The sequence below is a fragment of the Marmota marmota genome, unplaced genomic scaffold (genome assembly GCF_001458135.2).
Source record: "Marmota marmota marmota unplaced genomic scaffold, marMar, whole genome shotgun sequence".
NCBI classification, from domain to species: domain Eukaryota; kingdom Metazoa; phylum Chordata; class Mammalia; order Rodentia; family Sciuridae; genus Marmota; species Marmota marmota.
The window spans coordinates 59,707,646-59,731,793 of record NW_026000174.1 but is presented as its reverse complement, the minus strand read 5'-3'; the positions used below and the strand labels follow the sequence as shown (position 1 = coordinate 59,731,793).

The window sequence follows — 24,148 nt, the reverse complement described above, 5'->3', positions numbered from 1 at the left end:
AGGGGAGGGGAGGGGGGATAGTAGAGGATAGGAAAGGCAGCAGAACACAACAGACACTAGTATGGCAATATGTAAATCAATGGATGTGTAACTGATGTGATTCTGCAATCTGTATATGGGGTAAAAATGGGAGCTCATAACCCACTTGAATCAAAGTGTGAAATATGATATATCAAGAACTATGTAATGTTTTGAACAACCAACAATAAAAAATTAAAAAAAAAAATATGAGGCCCAGAATAGCCAAAGCAATATATACTACAGAGCTGTAGTACCACGAATGGCATGGTATTGGCATCAAAACAGACATAAAACCAATAATAGAGAATAAAAGACACAGAGACAAACCCAAATAAATACAGTTATCTCACACTAGACCAGGCACCATAAACATACATTGGAGAAATGATAGCATCTTCAACAAATGGAGCTGTGAGAACTGGAAATCCATATGTAACAAAATGAAATTAGATGCTATCTCTTTTCTGCACAAAATTCAACTCAAAGTGGATCAAGGACTTAATGCATTAGAACAGAGACCCTGTGCCTACTAGAATAAGAAGTAGGCCCAACTTTCCATCAAGTTGGCTTAGGAACCAAATTCCAAAACAAGATGATTAAAGCACAAAAATAAAATCATGAATCAATAAATGGGATGGAATCAAACTAAAAATCTTCTTCACAGGAAAGGAAACAATCAAGAACATGAAGAGAGAGCCTACAGAATGGGAGAACATCTTTGCCACTTACCCATCAAATACAGTATTAATGTCTAGGATATATAAAAAACTCAAAACACTTATCACCAAAAAACAAATAACCCAATCAATAAATGGGCAATGGAACTGAACAAGTACTTTACAAAAAAAAATACAACCAGTCAACATATATATGAAAAAATGTTCCACATCAATAGCAATTACAGAAATGCAAATTAAAACTGCACTGAGGTTTCATCTCACTCCAGTCAGAGTGGTAATTATCAAGAATACATATAACAATACATTGTGGTGGGACTGCAAAATTGGTGCAAGCATTCTGGAAAGTAGTATGAAGATTCCTCAGAAAAAATGGAATGGAACCAGTTATCCCACTCCTTGGCATATACTCAGAGGACTTTAAATCAGCATTATTGAGTGATGTGCCCACGTCAATATTTATAGCAGCTCAATTCACAATAGCTAAGTTATGGAACCAACCTAGGTTCTCTTCAACAGATGAATGGTACACATACACAATGGAATATCACTCAGCCATAAAAAAGAATGAAATTATGGCTTTTGCTGGAACTGAAGGCTATCATGCTAAGTGAAATAAGCCAATTCCAAAATACCAAAAGCCAAATATTCGCTCTGTTTTGTGGATGCTTACTCATAATAGGCAGCGGGGAGGGAGGAATGAAGGTTCACCTGATTAGATTGGAGTGGGAGGGCTGGGAGAAAGGGAGGGGAAATAGGAAAGACACTAGAATGAATTGGACATAACTTTCCTATATAATATATAAATACATGGCTAGTATTACTGTACATCATGACAACTACAAAAATGGTAAGTTATACTCCATGTACATGTGATATATAAAAATATATTCTATTATCATGTATACCAAAAAGAAACATATAAATTAAAGAAAAAAGAAATGTACCCCAACATAATGGAGGCCATAGATGAGAAGCCCTAAGCTAACGTCGTAAATAATGGAGAAAAGTTGAAAGCTTTCCTCAAAAATCAGGAGCAAGATAAGGATGTTCATTCTCATCACTTCTATTCAACATAGTACTAGAAGTCCTAGCTAGAGCAATTAGGAAAGAAAAAAGAAATAAAAATAGATTCAATTTGGAAAGAAAGAAGTAAATTGGTCTCTGTTTACTGACAATATGACCTTATATGTAGGAAACAATAAAGAATACACACACACATACACACATACACACATGATGGAATTAATAAACAAATTCCAAAGAATCAAAGTACTGGGGACTGAAATAGAAGAAATTATAACCAATGTATGTGTGATTATGTCAACTATAAACTATCTTAAGAAGAAATTATCTCATTTATAAAAGTGTCAAAAAATAAAATAGGAGTAAATTTAACCTAGGATGAAAAATCTCTCTATGGAAAAATTATAAACCATTGATGGAAAAAATTGAAGAAGACACAAGGTAATAGAGATTTATCCTGTGTTCATGAATTGGAAGAATTTAAATTGTTAAAATGCCCATACTACTCAAAATGATCTACAAATTCAATCTATGATCTAAAAATTCAGTGCAATCTCTATGAAAAATTTCATGGTATTTTCCAGAGAAATAGAAAAGAATTCTCAAGTTGATATAAAATTTAAAATGACCTGAAGTGAACAAAGAAAAACACTAGAGGCACATGCTACCAGGTTTTAAAATATATTTTGAAGCTCCAGTAATCAAAACAGCACAGTACTAGCCTGAATAGACACGGTAGCCAATGGAACAGGTGAGAAAGCCCAGAAATAAAGCATTAATTTATGGTCAATTGATTTTTGAGAAAGATCACAAGATTACATGATAGGCAAGGGATAGACTCTTCAATAGTGTTGTAGGCAAAATTAGATATCCACATGCAGAAGAAAGAAACTGAACTCTATCTCATATCATATACATAAATAACCCCAAGCTGATTAAAACTTAAATGTAAGACTAGAGACTGTAAAACCAATGGAAGAAAATAGAGGGGGAAAGCTGTACAACTTTGGTTTGGGTAACAATTTTTTTGGATATGACTCACTCCCAAAGCATGAGAAACAAAACTAAAACTAGATAAACTGAATTGCATTAAATAAAGAAGCTTTTCACAGCAAAGGAAATAACAGAGTAAAGAGACACCTCATAGACCCGGAGAGAATATCTGTAAACTATACATCTGATAAAGGCCCGATAATAAATAATAATAAATTATACTACTAATAAAATATGCTATGCACATATATAATACTCTATAGTGAATATTACTTTTCTGTGTATCTATAAAACACCAATTAAAAAAAAATAATAGATAAACAGAAGGAAGACCAATGGAGTAAAGGAAGGGAAACAGCGGAAGAGAAGAGCAGAGGTAAAGAGGAAGCACTGGGGACTTAAGTGGAGCAAATAATATTCCATGCATGTATGATTGTGTCAAAATCATACATATTATGTATAATTATTATGTAAAATCAATATAATATAATGCACTAATAGAAACATTAAAAATCTATTTTTTATGGCTCCAAATATCATATATCCCTATGACAATTCTAAATGTACTCAAAGACAGTATATTATGAACTTGTTGGTTGGAGTGTTATATAAATGTCATTTTTTTTGTGTGTTCATAGTGTTGTCTAAGCCTTCTATATTCTTTTTGATGTGTAGTCTCCTTGTTTTATCAATATTGAGAGTACACTGTTGGGATCTCCAACTCTAACTGTGGATTCACTTATTTCTATCTCCGGTCCCATCAATCCTTCATATATTTTGATGCTCTCTTTTTAGATGAATATTAAGAATTGTTACATATTTTTGTTAAGTTGGACCCTTTGGTATCATGAATTTTCTGTCTTTATCTCTGCTAAACGATATCCTCGGTAATGTATACTAAGTCAGGTGCTAATATAGCTTATCTTCTTCTGAGATAGATACTTAATAGGAGTTAAAAGTGAGCTGCCAAAGAAATGTTGTGGGAGTTTGTAGAGTGAGACGTCAGCTCTTCCTGATGAGATAAGCATCAAGATCTTCAGAGAAGGCGGTGACAGTGGTAGTTCAACCCTTATCATCCCATTTTCTCATCGTCCCATCCCGATCTCCTTACTTCTATTCCTGCTTCTGTTTCTGTTCATCTAATTAGTACTTCTGGAATGGCTTTTTTCTTAATTCAGTTTACCTAAATCATACTGTCTTAACAATTCTTCCTGGGAAAACTTTCTCATTTACTCCAGCTTCCTTTGGGCTTCAGTGACCATTGCATTGTAAGATTACCTAGAGAGAAGCAAATGGCGATTAAAAAAGAAAAAAAGAAAAAGAAAGAAAAAAAAAACAAGTAAATGCCATGTTGTCTTACTTCTTTAAGTCTGAGTATTCTAGCCATGCTTTGATCTCGAAGAAGTGACATTAACAAGAACCTACTGTGTTGGGGACTCTTTTAAGTACGTGTACTACTTTAATCAATCTTTCCAACATTTATGTGAGGTATAAACCTTTGTTGTTACTATTTTCGAGATGACAGGAATGAGGTATGGGCAGGATGAAATAGTTTCTGAAGTGACAGTCAGTTAACTGAAAATTTGGCATTTATGCCAAAATAACGTGGCTCCAGAGTCCAGGCAATGAATTACTTCACCCCATTTCATGCATCAGTCTCTACTGAGAGAAAAGAGGGCTGGCTTTGGCAAGGAGGATCCCAAAGAGGAACACACACACACACACACACACACACAAACACACACACACACTTTTCTTAGGAATCTTGGCTTTGAGATAAGATACTATTAGGAAATAAAATTTGGCCCAAATGCCATTGAGATCATTTAAATTTTGTCCCTTTTGGTGTAAGCCCATGAGGTTTCAAATTCTTTAGGGGCCTGGCTCTAAATTATTGAAAATTCCCAAGAAAATGTCCCTTGTTCTGTACAGTATGTGTACAGACTGTGTAATGCGCAGGACAAGAGGACAAGTGTGATCTCTTGATAACCAGGGGTTTGTCTTCTTCACCAAGTGCCCGGAAAGTCTTGCTTTTGGCAAGGTTATAGCCAGGAAGGAAGTTGAGTCTTCCTGGAGATTACCTGGAGAATAGATTATTTCCTTTGAAGTAGATGAAGGGATACATGAAGGACATCCTTAGAGAAGTAAGTAGACTGCATTTTGTACAATATGAAGTTTTTGAAATCTGGCTGGAAAGCATGAGGACTAGTGTGAGCCCTGGGAGTCTAACCTCCCACCCCAAGTGCTCTAAAGAGAGCAGACTTGGACATTTTGTTCACATCTTCCTGAAGTCAAACAACGGGGTTGTGTGTCTTTTCCTGGACTGAATTGCATTTATTTAAAAGTAATATAGAGATACTGTTAATCATAATGTACTGTAGTTTTGAAAATTGCTAAGCAATATTTCATGTGTTCATATCATAAGCCTGCTAAACAATGCATGTTAAACAATTTCTCTGTGAATTAGCTTGAGGTAGCCATTCTACAAGGTATATATATCTCAAAACATCACATTGTACACGATAAATATATGTCTTTCTTTGTAAATTAAAAATAAATTCTGTAAAAAAAGAGAGATTATATGCATAAAGAACTTGAAGATCACAAAATGTTAGACATGGGAAAGACATAATGATCATTCTCATTTTGTAGAAGACTCAAGTTAAGTGTATCTAAATAAATAAATGAATAAATAAATGGTCACTGGACAAAAACTAGAAGCCATCTACACTCCTTCTATCCCCACCCTCCTATCTTGTCATAGTTAGATGAACATCAACAAAATCATTTTTTTAATGGATAATATTCCTATTGAAAATCTAGAGTTATCTTTGTAACTGCTAAAAATATACTTCCTAGAGCATTAATCCAATACTAATGATAATGAAAAAATAATTTTAAAAAATCAAGTAGATGAAGTCATTATTATTTGAAAACATTCTGTGTTGAACTCCAGGAAATAATCATCATATAACTTGAAGATGGCTTTTATGTACACAGTGAATTAACTGATTATATTGAATAAACTGGAAGTTTCCTCTATAAATTTTTTATGTGACATAATTGTCTTCTTCTAGGAAATTTAAACCGTTTTGTTTATTATTACTTGACTAATGAATCACTCATAAAATATTTTCTTGAGGGCTGTCCCTCAAAGTACAGTTGACATTTCACTCCATTGTTAGCATAATTGATTTCAGTATATATGTATATATATATGTATATATATATAACTTCTTAAAAGAAGTTATGTATAATATAGGCAATCATTAATAGAGCTTTGTGTCATTTCAGCTCAATGGATGCTTTATTTTGTATACAATTTCCATGATGAGTTGTGTCGACATTTGTCAGACCACTTGATCTCTAAGTCAGAGCACCTCATGTCCTTCCACAGCATCTCATTCTTTTATAGGAATTATGCAGTTAAGAAAAAATTCTACCCTCTTCTCTTTCTTCTCCTCTGATATATATATATATATATATGTATATATATATATATATATATACATATATACATATATACATATATACGTATATATATATTTCATGATAGTTCTTCTGACTTCACATCTGTCATCAAGTAAATCTATTTTCTCTTCTTCAAGAACATAAGTAACTTATCATTTATTTCTACTAATTTTCAGATGAGCAACCTCTTTGTCAAATGTGCATATTGTCTTTTTCCCACATCCCTTTATAAGGAGGAATAGGGAATAGAGAGATACATGTAAATCACATATTAACATCATCATGAAATTATTGAGCATTCAATAAGAATAATAATTCCCTTGCGTAGCTTTTCCCTGATGTCTAACATCTGGACCTGAACCTCTCATTGGTTTTTACAGTACTCTCCATAAAGGTATTGCTAGGTGGGTTTTATAGTCTCATCACAGAGCAAGTTGAAATATGGAGAGTAATTTTCATTTCAAGTGTAATTTTATAATCCGAGGGAGTTTTATACCCTGTAGTTGAACCATTCTTGATGTGGGTGGGGATAGAGTACTGAGAGACCTAAGTAAGGCAGGTTGCCCAAGTTTACACAGGATCTTTGCACAACAGTCCAGATCTAGTAGCTGGGAATATTATTGTTCAAGGCTGTTTCACAATTGTCTGTTATAGGCCTATTTAAGATAATCTGTCACTGGATAAAACTATTATTTATGGCTGTTAAAGATTGATTTTTTTGAAATAAAATAGTTTTTTTTTCTTTCTTGCAACAGATTCCAACTGACCAATGGAAGAAACGAATAGAACGGCAGTGACAGAATTTCTTTTCTTGGGTTTCACAGACCTTCTCCATCAGAGGATTGTCCTTTTCATCCTGCTTCTTTTTGCTTATCTTGTCACCCTTGGGGGTAATGTGGGGATGATCATTCTCATATGCCTTGATCCCAGACTCTACACTCCTATGTACTTTTTTCTTAGTCACTTGTCCTTTGTGGATGTCTGTTCCTCTTCTTCCATTGCACCTAAGACACTGAGTGATATCTTTGCAGAGAGAAAAGCCGTCTCTTTTGTGGGCTGTGCTGCCCAGATGTGGTTCTTTGGTCTCTTTGTGGCAGCTGAATGTCTCCTCCTGGCTGCCATGGCATACGATCGGTACGCAGCTGTCTGTAAGCCCTTGCTGTATACTCTCATTATGTCCCAGAGAGTCTGTGTGCAGCTGGTTACAGGGCCTTACACCATAGCTCTAATAAGCACCATGACCCATACAACACTCACTTTTTGCTTACCCTTCTGTGGTCCAAATACTGTGAATCACTTCTTCTGTGATATTTCCCCATTGCTTTCCCTAGCATGTGCTGATACCTCCGTCAATAAGTGGGTGCTCTTCATTTTCGCAGGAGCTATCGGAGTTCTCAGTGGCCTGATCATCATGGTCTCCTATGTTTGCATCCTCGTGGCCATCTCAAGGGTCCAGACTGCAGAAGGGAGGTGGAAAGCCTTCTCCACCTGCTCTTCTCACCTGGCAGCTGTCACTATTCTGTATGGGACGCTTTTCTTCATCTATGTCCGCCCTGGCTCAAGTTCCTCTCTGTGTATTAATAAAGTGATTTCTCTGTTTTATACAGTGGTGATCCCCATGTTGAACCCCCTCATCTACAGCTTGAGGAACAAGGAGGTGAAAGATGCTTTTAGGAGACAGTTGGAGAGGAAACATTTTCTAATAGCTAGGTAAGGTAGGATTCTATTTACACAGGGCCATAGATGTTAATGCTAAATATATAGTAAAAGGAGCCCTGGATTGGGAATCAAAGGCTGCATGCCAGTCCTGATTTGGCCTTTTCACAGGTTATTTTTAAAATGGGGACGTTCTTAAATATTTTTCCCATCTCTGTCTTATTCTTTGTGACAGATGAGTATTTCAAAATATTCTAGAGATGAATTGAGGACATAAATGTAAAAATATACTAGGGGAAAATTAGGTGAATCTTGAGTGTGCGAATATTTTTTTAATCCAGACATGAAAATTGGGATTGCTAAAGGAAAGATCAAAGCACTACAATGTTAAAAGGAGAACAATTAAAGGTGAGAAAATGTTTTTGTGGATGTGACAACAGTGAGGTAATATCCTTAATACACAAAGAGCCTCAAACCTACAAAAAGAAATTCACAAGCCAGTGGATGAATAGACAATCCACAGAAATGGCATTGCTAATTGCCAAAAATGTTGGGAAAATGTTCAAAATAATTATTGATAAGGTAAATGAAGTAAAATTAAAACAAATATAGGGGCTATGGTTGTGGCTCAGTGATGGAGCACTTGCCTAGCATGTGTGAGGCACTGGGTTCAACCCTCAGCACCCCATAAAAATAAATAAGTAAAATAAAGGTATTGTGTCCATCTACAACAATACTTTTTTAAAAATCCACTCTAAAAAAACAAACAACAAATGCAATGCTTTTCATTACAGAAGGAAAATGAATGGTTTTAATCATGTTGAGGTTCTTATTTGACTATGTGCACTTGTTTCCTGCTGATAGTGTATGACTCCATTTCCTTACAGAAATTTGGTAGTTTCCATTTAAAAAGATAAATGTATATGTTGTTTTTATTGGCTCTATTTAGTTATATGTGACAGTATTTGATAAAATTATATATGCATGGAATATATCTTATTCTAATTAGGACCCCAGGCATGCTTTTTAAAAATTATTTTTTTAATTAATGTGTATTAATTGTACATGTTAATGGGGTTTAGATTGATATTTCATCACATGCGTAACAGTTTGTACCAGTTAAGTCATAGTATTTAAGATTTGCCCGTCCTTATTATTTCTGTATGCTTGGAGTCTCCAAACTCCTTTTTTTCCAGAGCTTCATAAAATATGTAGTGGACTATTGTGAACTATAGTCACCCCACTGTACTGCAAAATGGTCAGAAATTATTCCTTCTATCTAACTGTGTTCTGTTTCCCATCATTTGATCTCTCTTTCTATACCTTGAGTCCTAACACTTTGACTTAGAAACCCCTCATTTAGAAATCTAGACCACAGAAATATAAACAGTGACGAATAAAGATGATATATATTGCAGCATTATATGTAGTGTCAAAGAAAAATTAAAAGAAATAATGTGACTATCCATCAGAAGAAAATAAATGAATAATCTTTCTACAAAATGTTTTGCAACAAATAAAAAGAATGAGTTAGGTATTCATTGACTGACCTGGAAATAATTATTTTTTAAAATGTTTTTATTAGTGCATTATTACAGATTTCCATAATAATGGGGTTCATTTTGACATAATTATATAAACATGGAATATAATTTTCTCCACTTCAGTCCCCAGTACTTCCACTTTCTCTTCCCTCCACCTGTATCCTTTCTGGAAAGAACTATTTTGTGCAGTCACTGTCAGATGAAAACAAAATCAAGTTATGGATCAACGTACAGCACTAATTACATATTTAAAAAGACAAAAATCTATGATGAATAAAAGTGTCTCCCTATGTATGTGTATATGAACATAAGGATAATTAGGAAGGATAAACAGTAAAGTGAACAATGATTATTCAATGGAAGTAGCACTGCAGATAGGAATGGGAAGCTTTTCCTATACATTTGAATTCCTATATATTTGAATTGCAGCTTAGTTCATGGTGCTCTTCGGCTCAATTCAGATATATCATCTTCACCTTGTGGTGAAGATCACTGTTGTGCCTGTATAATTTTATTGATTGGAGAATATGACAGGATTCTGCTCATCATGAGGTATGGATGCACTGCCAAACCTGTGTGCAAACATCCCTTTCTTATCAGTGATCAGATACAGATCAGAAGTTGCTTTGCAAAAGCCAAAAATTTCTTAAATGTGAATGGCATGAACTTGCCCCTGAATCCCAGGATACTAGTAAATCTCACATCGTGGCTTTAATAAGTTCCCTATTGTTTCCTTCCCATTATTAAATCTTTCAATGCCATAAAGTCTGAAGTATTTTGTGGCTATGGTGGCAGGATTATTTTTGCTACAATGGTGTCACTTCCAACTCTGCATCCCATTTAATGCTGGTAGATTCCTGTGTCATTCAGTGTATGGGTGGGAACAATATTACTAGTTGTGGAGTATATTGTCTCCAAACCCCAACAGGGCCATAAAGACACTGTGCCTTTTTCTTTGTGAATTTCACTATTGTACATGCTATTATTTATGTGACAATCTCTTTATTGGTGTATAAAGATGATTAACATACAATGATTTTTATACGTCAATTTTGTACCCCACAATGTCACTGAATTTATTATTTACAACAGCTTTTTAATGCAATCTTTAGGCTTTTCTAATTATACTATCATGTCACTTGTGAAGAGGGATAATTTGACTTCTTCCTTTCTTATTTGGGTGCCTTTTATTTCTTTCTCTTGTCTTAATGCTTTGACTAAATCTTCTAACACCATGTTGAATAGCAGTGGTGAAAGTGGATATTCTTTTCTTGTTTCTCCTATTAGAGGAACAAATATTAGAGGAAATGATTTCAGCTTTTCCCCATTCATTATGATGTGGGTTTTGTCATATACAGGCTTTATTGTATTGAAACACATTCCTTCTCTAATTTGTTGAGGATTTTAATATAAAGTGATGTTGATTTTTATCAAATGCTTTTTTTTCTGTATCTGTTGAGGTAATTATGAGGTTTCTATTATTCCTTCAGTTGATGTGATAAATCAGATTTATTGATTTGCATACGTTGAAGCATTTTTGCATACCTAAGATAATGATTTATATATGTGATCTTTTTGATGTGCTCTTGGATTAGGTTTGCTATTATTTTAAGGAGAATTTTGCATCATTGTTTAACCTTGGCTCAACTTTTTTCCTTTCCCAGGGACCAAATCTTGTCCTTTCAGATTTGATCTTCTGATGTATATATTTAAGGAAATATTCTGAGTTCCTTCTTATTCCTACAGAAAGTTCTCAATATCGAACTCCTAAGAGTCTGGACTCTTCTCCTGACTTTTCTTCCTACAGCTACCACTGAGTCCCAAGAGTTTCTGAGCACTGAACCATGCTGCCTCTGAACCATGGCTCTATTTTATTTATTTCAATCATACTAAATTGTGGGTTCAATGCCATAATTTGGTGCATGTATGCAGTGTACAATGTTCAAATGAGGGTAGTTAATATTTCCCACTCCTTGAACATTTAAAACATTCTTTTGATTAACATGTAATTACTGTAATTATGTGGTACAGTATGACATTTCAAAACAAGTATGCAATATTTACTGATAAAATCATGGTAATCAGTGCTTCATTCTTCTTACCATTTATGTTTGGAGCTGAAGGCTTTTATCATCTAGTTATTCACAACATAAATAATAGGTTATTGTGAACTATGGGCACTCCACAGTGCTGTTGAACACTAGAACTTGTGACTTCCATCTATCTAAGCTTCAGTACCCATAATATACTATCTTTCCCAGCCCTTTATGGCCTCTAATAATCACTAGTATACATTCTAATTGGCTTTAAAGATTTTGGAGGGTACTAGGAATTTAACTCAGGAAATTTACCATTGAGCTATATCATTGATCCTTTTTATTTTTTTTAATTTTGAGACAGGGTCTCACTAAATTTCTTAGGGCCTTGCTGAGCTGCTGAGGTTTACCTTAAACTTGCAATCCCCCTATCTCAGTCTTACAAGTAGCTAGGATTATAGGAGTACACCTCAATGCCAGACTTTTTACTTTTCTTTTCTTGTCCTGGGGCTCAAATCCAGGGCCTCATATATGATAGGGAAGCGCTCTACCATTGAGCCACATCCCCAGTCCTAAAACATTTTAAATTTAGGGGTGCTATTTTAGAATTCTCATATCTGCACAAAGCCAAGGGTGGCTAATCATCATAGAGCTGGAAATTCTGAAAACTGAACTTTCTAAATGGGTTAGGAGGTTGCCACTCACAAGAGAGAATGGAATTTCATATGGTTACATGTGATTGAGTTTCAAAATTATTTTCTCTAACAATAATAAATTCTGGAGATCTCTTGTATGGTACGGTGACTCTAGTTAATAATATTACATTATATACTTAAAATTACTAAGAGAGAAGGTATTAGATGTTTTCACCACAAACAGATACATATGAAGTGATAGATATATTAGTTAGACTGATCAAATCATTTTACAATGCATACATATATCAAAACATCACACTGTATACTGTACATATGTGATGATATATTTGGTGCTGGGGATAGAACTCAGGGCTTTGTATGCTCTCTACCTCTGAGCCACGCACCAGCCCCAATATTTACAATTTGTATTTGTCAATGATTCGTTAATAAATCTAAAAAAACCCTTTAAAATCTTCTCTATGGGTCTGATCCTCCAAGCTTTAGCTTCTTGCAGTGAGTTGGTTCCAATTTACCACAAATATTTGGAAAAAATCTTTCCTGCATGTTGTGCAGAATTAAGTCAGGGAGCTCATTACTAAAGTGCTACTGGAAGGCTCAGCTTCAGGATGGTATTATCTATTATTTATCTTTCCAGGTAGCCGAAGAAGCTGAAAAGAAGGGCAAGGCAGCATTTTTTTTTTTTTGGTAATTTATTTTCTTACTAAGGAGCTATTAGCTTTGTAATTAACTTTGACCTCTGTAGGCAAAGGGTGTAGTGGCTTGTTTCTTCAGAGATGTGACTTAATTGTATACCTAAATAACCTTCAGTGGGCCAGGTATCAAAACTTGAACTCTGTGGCCTAATTTAGTACAAATGAAATATTAAACTGTCCTCTGTTTTAAACAACCGAACTCAAATGCACATTTTAGAAAACAATTTTGTGTTTTCCCTGGGCATACTGAAATATACTGGAAGATATGTGCGATCATAGAAGGTCAGAATTGAGAGGTCTTGACTTAGCCTTAATTTCTTCACTTTCACAATAATAATTCATTATAAATGGAGAAAGCCTCTGAGTTGGTTCTCAATATTCTTGTGCCAAAGGTCACATTTGTATAGAATCAAGTCTTTGCTCAGTGAGAAACTTTCCATGGGTCAGGCTGGGAAAAGTACAGTTTAATAAACCTTTATGCAGTCACCAGCTATTGTTTTCATGCAGGATTTCAAGTTGAGCACAAAGTTTTTAAAATCGTAACAATTTTCCTTGGTGCATGTCCCTCAGTACTATTGTTTACAGGGATTATTATTTGAGAACTCAGGTAAGTGTATTCTAGTTTCAGTCTTATACATTTTTTTTCTATAGCTTTAATTTGCTGTGATGCATGAAATGAATTGTTTCTATCTTCCTTATATAATAACTAATAAAATATAAGTCACCTGAAATGAGTATTTATATCTGGAAAGTATGAAATTATTGAAAAGTCTTACCACTCAGAGTTAAGCTCCACTATGTCTGAGACCACGATAGGTCAGCAGCTTTTCCTTTCAATAGTCTTCCTTTTCAAGCTTTCTTATTGGGAAGAAAGTGTTAGACTCCCGTCAATACTTCTCTGTCAGCACACCCTGAGAATGTCTTTGTGTGTTATAATTTTGCAAGAGCTATCTTTATTGCAAGGTCTAAAATGTGTGCTTCTCTTCCTCAGCTTTACTTTTTCTGCACTGTCCTTTCTTTTTCCACGTTTTACTTCCATTTCCTTTTTTGACATAGACACTTAATTTGGAAATGATCTTGATTCACAGGGAGCACAGGCTAGTACAGAGAGGTCCTGTGCACCCTTCACCTTGTTTTCATCAATGCGAACATTTTATGGCACACGGTGTATCACCCAAATGGGGAAATCACATTGGTAGGATGTGTCCATTTAGTTCCTTCTCATTTTATCCCAGTTGTAGGTTTGCTCAAACGCCACCGCAATCAGAATATGGAACTCTTCCATCCCCACGGAGGTCTCCCTTGTGATACCCGTTCATCGTCAGACCACTTGCTTTTATCACTGACAACCACTGACAGGTTTTCCATCTCACAGTTCTGACATTCTGAGAACATTATGTAAATGGACCAATAAGCTATGTGACCTTTGGGCCTGGCTTTAGTCAACTTAGTATAATGCCTTTGAGATTCATTTATATGGTAGTCTACATCATAATTTTTTTAACCTTTCACTATTGTAAGATATTTTGGTTGTTTCAACTGTTTGCCTAATATGAATCAAGGTTCTGTGAACATTCATATACAGGTTATTGTGTGGGCTTCAGTTTTCATTTCTCTAGGATAACTGTCCAGGAGTGAGTGCCCTTTTTTTTTTTCCTTAAAGTGTTTAATTTTCTTTCCCAAGATTCTGACAACAATCAATATTTAAGAATTAGTCATTTTTTTTGATGGGCTTCAAAATTATATGAATAATGACTGGATTTATAGATATTTGCAAGTGACTTCCATCAGTACTTCTCTGGCAAGACACCCTGGGAAAGTCTTTGTGACAATTGTGCTCTTGAAAGAGCTACCGAGATGGATCAGAGAATATGCCCCAGATAGGACACTATGGCATCAGCCAATACATGTCCCAAAGCCATGTTCTCTTGTCTCTGTCTGCCCTCGAATCTCTTAGATACCGGAAATTCAATGAATTGTTTCTATAGAATCTAAGGAAGAAGGAAACAAAATTATGTTCCTAATAGAGTACCTATTTATCCTTAACCCGAGTTGAGGGGAGTTAACCATTGAAATTCATTAAAGTCATGTAATTCATTTAATTCTTACTGCCATCACCTTTGTGAGGATCTGCTCTGCTGATGGTAGACACAAAGACTTCTCCACCTGCTCTCCCCACCTGATGGCTGTCTCCGTCCTTTACGGAACTCTTCTTCTATGTAATCTGAGCTCTGGTTTCTCTCTGGATATCCACACAGTGATTTCTATGTTTTGTACAGCTGCGATTCTCATGTTGAATCTACTTATCAACAGCCTGAGAAACAGGGAGGTCAAAGATTGCTCCAGAAGGACTTGGGATGGAAGTTGTGCTTAGACTAGCAGATGATATAGTACAGAGGCAAGAATAGTTGGCTGGGAATTGGGACATGGCATCTTTAGTTACAACTGTCTCATTTCCATTATCTTCTTTTCAAACCCAAGGAATTTAGAATTAGAGCTTTAACCTGGGATCTATGGATTATAGGACCTCAAACCTTTAGTAAAGTTCCAAGTTTTTGTGACTAGAAATGAGAGACTGTTAAATTCTGAATAAATGGAAAAGTCATAAAACAGAGAACTAACAGTAGGTCAGTTTTGGTTTATAGGATGTTGAATTCTTTAGTGATCTCTGAGCTTCCTTTGGAAATTTTTGAAACAACTTATTTGAAGCATATATTTTCAGGTAGTAGGGAACCAGGTCCTTTTCTAAAAGTATCTTCATGTTTGGAGTAGACATTTAACAATGTGGTTCTATATTCACTGTTGCTTAAAGAAGCATTTTTTTAAAATTTTGCCACTGCTAGTATGAGATTTATACATCAAAGTGTAGAATGCATTGCAGTTCTTAAAGCAGTGCTGGCCTCATTGTTACTATGTTCCTTAGTAAAGTCGAAGTTACTCTAAGCTATTTTTTTAAAATTTTTGACTTTTTGTTGAGAGCCAAGGCCGGCTGGTCAGAATGACGCCTGGCATTTGCCAGAGGGAATGTTTGAAAGGTGACGCCAGCGAACCATTGAGATGATGATTTGAGTTAAGCTATATATAATTCCTGTGATGCTGGATTGATTGTATTGTATATTTGACCTTTACTGTCCGACAATGGGGTGGCTCTTGCTGCCTCGGGTGCCCGCTGCTTTGGAGTTCTCACTCAGATTCCTGGAGGGTTCACGTTGGTTGGGGAAGGTCCAGAGGAGGGATTTCCAGTTGGTGTGGTGTGTGCCTGGAGGAGCCTCATGGGTGGGGTTGGAGAGAGGTTCCCGGGGAGCGTGTGTGGAGTGTGCTGGTGGAGTTCAGAAATAAAGTTTGTCCCTGCTTGAGTGGCTCGTGATTTGTGCCCAGCCAGACTGTGGCAACTTTTCACGACAGACAAGGAACTGAGAGAGTGTGAAAGGTTTTATGTTAGAATAGGTGGTAAGAAAAGACTCTTTACATAGGGTAGGAATTGGGAAAGATGAACAAATTCCATTTCCATGGAATTCGGATTAGAAAAGGAGGAAATTTTAACAGGGCAAAGTTTATGACCCAGTTTATTCTGATTCTTGAATATTTTACTTCATTGCATTATATGATAGGCATTTCCAGATGAAGAGTAATAGAAATAGAAGTTTTTGAAATGCTTTGGTAATTAGTGCTGTGAGCTACTCAGCATACTTACAAAGAATCTTCATTTCTGTTGCTTGCTACCGAAGGTCTCTGACATATTGCCCAGTTTTTGTGTGCCTTCAAAAGTATTCAAAATTTCTTTTTTTTTCTTTAGTAATTTCTTCCATATAATCTGATGTTAGAATTGATAATTTAGCATATCCAGGAGAAAAGAATAGATTTAATTAGAATATATTTCTATTTAAATGTTAGTTGAGGATTCAACTCCTTTTAAAATTATAACTGAACTTTCACAATGTCCTAGATAGTGTGCTGTGAGCTGTTCAGAATTCTTTTCTGTTGTTCGTAATAAGTCTATTTCCATTTAAAAAAATAAAATGTGGAATGCAGTAGTTTTCTATGGTTGCTTTACAAATCATCACAAACATTATAGTTTAAAATGACACAAAGTAACGACTTCATGATTTCTTTCAGGGGTCTGGGCACCTCATCACTGACTTTATATTTCAAGACTGAAATCCGTGTGGTGGTTGGCTTAGACACATGTCTGGAGGTGCTGGGCAAGAATCCATTTCAAATCTCAATTGAGTGGTTGACAAAATTCAGTACTTGGGGTTGCAGGACTGAGGTGACTATCCCTCAACAGCTGTCAGCCAGTGGCCTCTGTTGACCAATTAGGGTTGCCCACATTGCTTCTCATGAGACTCCATCTTCAGGCCAGCAGCACATGACCGCTTCTTCTCCCACTTTGAGACTCTCTGACTTTGTTCCTGTCAGCTGGAGAAAGCTCTGGGCCCACTCCAGTATAATCTATCTTTTTAAAGTTTGCTGGGCCATATAACATAACAAAGTGATATGAATAACATCATGTTGACAGATTCCAGGTCACCTATGCAGGGCCACTGTGGAAATTCTACCAATCACACTGATGTTTAGTTATCCTCAATAAATATTTTAAAAACAAATAATTGCCTAGTAAGGAGAATAATTGACCTTTAAACCTTCCCTTACTGATTCCTGAAATGTAAGTTTGTGTATATGTTTCTATAGGTTTGATGCTTTTATATGTTTGTTTCTATGCCAATATCATTATTTTCAAAAGTACTCATTAGAATATTCTATTCTTTAATAGTAATGATATAATCATACATTTGCTGAGGATCATATATATTAACTACATGTTGTATTAACAAGTTCATGGGGTCTTTAGCTCCCGTTTATAGTGAATTATTAAATGTACTTCTGCTTTATAGCTGAAGAACTTGGGGCTTCATTGAACTTGAGTCACTTCCTTCAGGTCACACATCTACAAAATGGAGGAGTTGACATTTGATGTCACTCAGAGTCCTCCAGAGACAAGGTCTCATCAGTAACCAGTGGAAGGTCATTTGGTGGAAATAAAACTTACCCATTTTTTATGTGCCCAGGGTCTAAATATCTTTAGATTCTCATATGTTTATTCTTCCAAACTAAAATTACAAGTAAATTATTTAGAAAGTCAGAATTGAACATAATATTTGAATGAGATTTTGCATTTCTGTGATCAAAGATACCTGATAAGACAACCTATAGGAGAAAAAATGTATGTTGGTTCATGGTTTCAGAGGTTTAGTCCATGGTCAGCCAAGTCCATTGCTCTGGGTCCAAGGTGAGGCAGAAGATCATGGTGGAAGGGCCTGGTGGAGGTGTCCTGCTCACCTCATGGCAGCCAGGAATCAGAGAGGAAGGGAAGGGAGAGGGGCTGCAAGGAAGATATACTCTTCCAGGGCATGCCCCTAGTGACCCACCTCCTCCACTCATGCCCACCTGCCTACAGTTTATCACTAGTCTTTTCAAAATGGGATGGACAGATCAGGTTATAGCTCTCACAATCCAATTATTCCACCTCCATATATTCCTGCATCATCACAAGAAGCTCGAAGCCTTGGCAGGACACCTCAGGTTTTAGTCAGCTCTTCATGAGTGTGATCAGAAGGCCTGAAAAGAAGAACTTAGAAGAGGAATAGTTTATTTTGGCTCACTGTTTCAAAAGTACAGTCCAAAAGCTGTCAGTTCCATAGCTCTGGGCCTGGAGGTGAAGCAGAACATCATGGAAGCTGACAAAGAGAGAGAGAGAGCGAGAGAGACCACATGAGCATGCATGCCACTTCCACCAGCTATGCCACACTTGCCTACAGTTACCACCCAGTCAGTCGCTCAAAGTAGGATGAACCAATTAGGCTACAGCTCTCATAATCTGATCATTTTACCTCTGAATAGTTCTGCATTAATACAGAAACATTTTGGGGAGCACTTTATATCAAAACCTAATATCCAAACCATAAAAATTATATAAAACTTGGGGCTGGGGATGTGGCTCAAGCGGTAGCATTCTCGCCTGGCATGTGCAGGCACTGGGTTAGATCCTCAGCACCACATAAAAATAAAATAAAGATGTTGTGTCCACCGAAAACTAAAAAATAAATATTAAAAAATTCTCTCTCTCTCTCTCTCTCTTTAAAAAATTATATAAAACTCCTCAACTAAAAGAGTTTAGTGTAAAGCTATCAAAGATAATTATCTGAGGCAAAAGAAGAACACATGAGAAAGATAGAGTTTGCAAATGTGTTCTGAGCATCACTTTCTTTTTATTTAAATGTATTTTAATTTGAAAAATACAGAAACATTTTTCATGAACTGCATTGACTATAGGGTAATTTGTGTAATTATCATATTCATATGCTCAACAACTTGGAACACAGAAGTGTATATATAGTAGGACTTCTGACACTGCCTGTTGAAACCATTAAAATATGATCTTTGCACAGTGGGAGTATTGTTTAGCAAAGAAAATAAAGCCCAAGTAGAGAATGATTATACATGGTGGTATCTAAGGGAGAGAAGAGAAGAGCAGGTGCTGTTGAGTTTCAAAGGGATTGGATGTTCTGATTGCATGGGATCAGGAAAGGCAATCTGGATAGGATTATAATTAACATGTCCGTCATGGTAGTCATGGAATTTTGACTTCCACTACCTTCATAAATGAGAAGGGAATGTCAGACTAGGAAGAAGGGTTTGTTTTCTGTGTGGGGTGGCACATTGCCAGGCCAGGCTGAAACATATAATGTCCCTATAGTGGGAGTAGAAGTTGTGAAGTCATATTCCTTAGGATTAAAAAAGCAATATTGAATGAGTCCAGGCCTGGATCTTCCTAAAACAGTGAGATGACTCTGAAGTTCATATGAAAATACAAAAGACTAAAATAGCCAAGCTAATCTTATATAATATCATAGAGGGATGCCTTCCTTTTCTGGATATAGATTTATAAATATATAGTGGTTAAGACAAATTGAGTATAGAAAAAAAGGGCCACATGGGACAGTGTAGAGAGTATAGATGCATTAGCTAATGTATGCTAATAGATTTATTATTAAAGAATAAATAAATGCCATGCATGAATTCTTTATTTCTGTCAAGGATAGTAAGAAAACAGGATTACAAAGCAGAATGTTCAATATGTCTATATGAAAATAATTGTATTTATACCCTATCTGACAAGAAATATTATTTCCAGTTGAAATTGACATTGATATACGAAAGGAAGAACATGAAGCATATAGAGTTTAATATAGAGAATATATTTGCTATATGTGTTAAGACCTTCTAGAGAAAAACAGGTTTAAAAAGAGTACAAAATTCACTGAACTTGAAGGTTAATATTGATTAACCGCACTGTTAAACCTAATTTTGATACATCAGAAGTTACCATTAATATCATAAACATGGAACCCCAGAGTGGAAAAACATATTTACAGTGCATGTAGTTTGCATATCTAGAATATGTAAATTATACTATAATTTAAAAAACAATGACAGACAATCCAGTGGAAAAGTACACCAAACTAATCATCTGAATATTGCAAAGTTGCTCAACTTCACTAGAAATCAGAGAAATGACAATTAAACATGCAGTAAGATACCATTACATACTCATCAGAATGACCAAAATTATAATTGTTGCCTCTAGGACACTAGTTTTTAGTATGTGGTGCTACCCTTTGAAAAACCTGTATTATCATTCCATTTTAACATGCACATCTCCCATTGCCCAAGACTGCCTTACAGTGCCCCTCAGCTGAACTTTAGACAATTTTCATACTGACTATGGCCCTGGACCACCATTTTCATTAGGGCATTTACTAACAAATTGAAATCATAAATACATATGTCTAAAAAATAAATCTCCATTCTCTTGACAGTTTTATGACCCAGAAATATCTTTCTCAAGGACTCGAGAGCTATCTCTTGAAGCACATAATCAAGAGGGTTCAGGCCCCTAAATCTTGGTGTCTGTAATGTAAGAATGTAAGAATGTAAGTCTAACTTCAATTTTTGGAAAGTAGCAAGAAGATGGCCTAATTGCATGGACCACCCTCCCACTCCTGCAATATTCTTCAGCACTTTTTAGTAGCTCTCTCCAGAAGCTAAAAAGTCTAGCTTTGTTCCAGTGGAAGTGAGTTTACTATACTCCACTGTGTTATGGTTCTCTAGAGAAAAAGAATCAAGATATATATCAAACAGAAGATTATATATAATAATATAATAATATAAAATAATATGTAAAATCTCCTGTTTGATTTATTTGATTGGCTTACATAACCAGAGCGACATAGTCCTACAATAGCTGTCTGCAGGTAGGAGACTTGGTGGAACAAGTAACTACTTAGTCTAAGAAGCTGAAACTTCAGAACCAGAGGAATAAATGATACATCCCCAGTCCAGGATTGAAGGCCTGCAAACACCCTGGAGAGTCACTGGGCAGAGTCTGCTGTGGAAGAGTGAAGGAGCTGGAGTCTGATGTTCTCAGTTGATCACAGCAACAATCAAGAACCTGTTCAAGAAGAAACAAGATCGTGTCAGGTGCTGTTTCCTTGTTCTTCCAGCTTTTGTTCCATCCAACCCTTTAACCTACTGGAGAGTACTGCCCACACTTAGAGTGAGACTCTGCTTCCATCTACTGTTCCACACACCAGTTATTCTTAGAAATACCCCCATTGAGACACCCAGCATCTTCTTCTTCTTCTTTTTTTTTTTTTAGAAAGAGAGAGAGAGAGAATTTTTAATATTTATTTTTTAGTTTTTTTTCAGCGGACACAACATCTTTGTTTGTATGTGGTGCTGAGGATTGAACCCAGGCCGCACGCATGCCAGGCGAGCGCGCTACCACTTGAGCCACATCCCCAGCCCAACCCAGCATCTTCTTAATCTCAGGCATCTCTCAATCCAATCAAGTTAAAAAATCAGATTAACCATTACATCCACCATTGTAATTGTTTCAATAGAGACTTCCCTTGTTTATTTAACTCTGTCTGGTGCAATTTATATTTGACAGTTTAACCAAATGAGGTGATTCCCAGGCATATTCCCAAAATAAATTCCCAGGCATATTCCCAAAATAAATACATTTACCAAAGATGTATATAAGGATGCTTATTGAGAAAAATTCACAATGGTGAAAATCTGGAAAAAAATTTAAATGCCTAATAACAAAATAATAGGTAAAACTTCTGTGGAATATTCATATAATGAAATACTATCAGCAATAAAAATTTATAGACTACAGGTTTGTTTAACAACAGATGAATTTCACACACAAAATACATTCATTTGATGCTGATGGTGGTGATGCTCTATTTTCTTATGTGGCTGGAGGCTACATACATGTAGTACAACTCTCTGTAAAGACTGCTGTTATTGTCAACAAAAGCTTAAAAAGTAGCATCAGACTGGCATGTAAGAAACTTAGAAGTCACCCATCCATCTTAAAAAAGACTTAAAAAACTCCATAAATTTAAAAATCAACAATTCATCTCAGACGTGTAGAGGTGAGGTCACAGTATAGAGTACTCCTCTGTTGCACATTCTGTATTTGGGCTGCAAGTTTTTCTGTAAATGGTATGTGGATGCACAACCCTGTGTCTATCTTCCTGGAACTCTCAGAGGACCCAAGGTCAGGCAAGGAATGAAAAAAGACAACAAAACATGGAATAGCCAAAAGGAAACTTAGGTCTTCTCTGAAGACATAGGAGAAATGGGAGTAAGTCTCCACTAGGGTCTGCGAAACCCCACGGTTGGTCTGTGTGTTGAGATAAACTCAGAATCTCTTGGGTCACTCATGATTTTGGTGTAATTACATTACAGAAGCCACAGGAGGACAAAATCAAGGACCAAGTGTCATTGAAGTCAAGGAAAATGTAGAACAGTTCTGAAAACAGAATCTGGCACTCAGAATTCAGTATTGGCTCAACTCCTTCTTTTTCCTTCACAAATCAAAATCCAGGCCTGAGTTTCCTAAAAGCGCATCTCAAGGAAATAGCAGTAATGCCTTTCTAATCTCAGAAGAGTTTCTCATTATCCAACTTCTAAAAGAAGTTATATTGATCTCCTGACTCTTCTTCCTGTAGCAACATTTTTAGAATCATTTATTTATTTAAAGCCTTTGTAGAAATATTTCCTGTAGACTTAGTTTTAAAGGAAATATTTTGAAACTGGAGAGAAAGTCCTTTCACATTCTATGCTTGTTTTTATGAAGTCGGTGGACACAATAAAATTCATTGTTATATATTATCATTTCTCCAAAGAAAAAGAGAACGAGGTAATGAGACAGAAAGTTAATGAGGCTAGGATCTGGCCAATGGTACTCTGACAGGGTGCTCAAAATCAGAGTAGAAACAGAGAGAGCATAGTTCAGAAAACCAATCTTGGCTCTGAGAATCCCTTCCTTAGGTGTATTGTAGCAGAAATATGAATGAAATGAGGAAGTAAATTGTGTAACTCCATGGAGAGAAAAATATTTTAAGCAGAAGAAAGAAGAAGACCAAAGATTCTGAGGTAGGATCCTGCTTTGCTAGAAAAAATGAACTGGGTAAGGAGAGGTAGGAGATTCCAGGTCTCTATTCATTTACTCCTTGTGTTCTTATGCTGTTTCAATAAGGAGATTTCTCAAAGCATTTAAAAGAAAGTGTCATATATGATAAACACCATGAGTGGCAACAGTAATGTCCTGTGGCAATTTTATCTGAATGCATATCATCTGTTTTCTGAAACAACTTGGAAGACTCCAAATTATTTACAAACAAAAAAACACAAATTCTTGCTGGGTGCCATGGCACATGCTTATAATCCCAGCAGCTTCGGAGGCTGAAACAAGAGGATTGCAGGGTCAGAGCCAGCCTCAGGAACTTAGTGAGACCCTGAGCAACTCAGTGAGAGCCAGTCTCTAAATAAAATACAAAACAGGGCTAGGGATGTGGCTCAATGGTAAGTACCCCTGAGTTCAATCCCTGGTGCAATGGGAAAAAAGTTCAAATTATTTAACCTAATGACAATCAAATTTAGGCTCAACTCTGTTTTCAAAGCAAAAATTTGAAATTTTTAGACAGCCAAAGTGGACAACCCTTTATCTGTCAAAGATGTCTAAATTTCTAGATGCTCGTTGCTTCATGAAAACCCCAGTTCATTTTAACTTTACTTCTTTATATTTTAGCCTTCCTTTGAGATTCATCACCTCCAGGGGACTATTTTCAAACCCTCTGTGTACTTTCTAAGGAATTTTTTGAAAGCGTATTCACCTAATCACTCCTGTACCTACCATGGGGTGCCATGAAACTCCCCTTCTCATGCAATTTCTCCAAAGCAAGTTTCTCTTCTAGAATTCTCAAATCTGCATGGTGCCAAGGGATCATAAATATG

General features: G+C 35.9%; 1 protein-coding gene across 1 annotated transcript; it reads left to right on the top strand.

The window, feature by feature from the left end:
* The first annotated feature begins 6,957 nt into the window (after positions 1-6,957).
* LOC107159689 (olfactory receptor 5G3-like) lies at positions 6,958-7,902 on the top strand. The gene has a single exon (XM_015506297.1). The coding sequence runs from the start codon at positions 6,958-6,960 to the stop codon at positions 7,900-7,902; it is 945 nt and encodes a 314-aa protein (XP_015361783.1).
* The last annotated feature ends 16,246 nt before the right edge of the window (positions 7,903-24,148 follow it).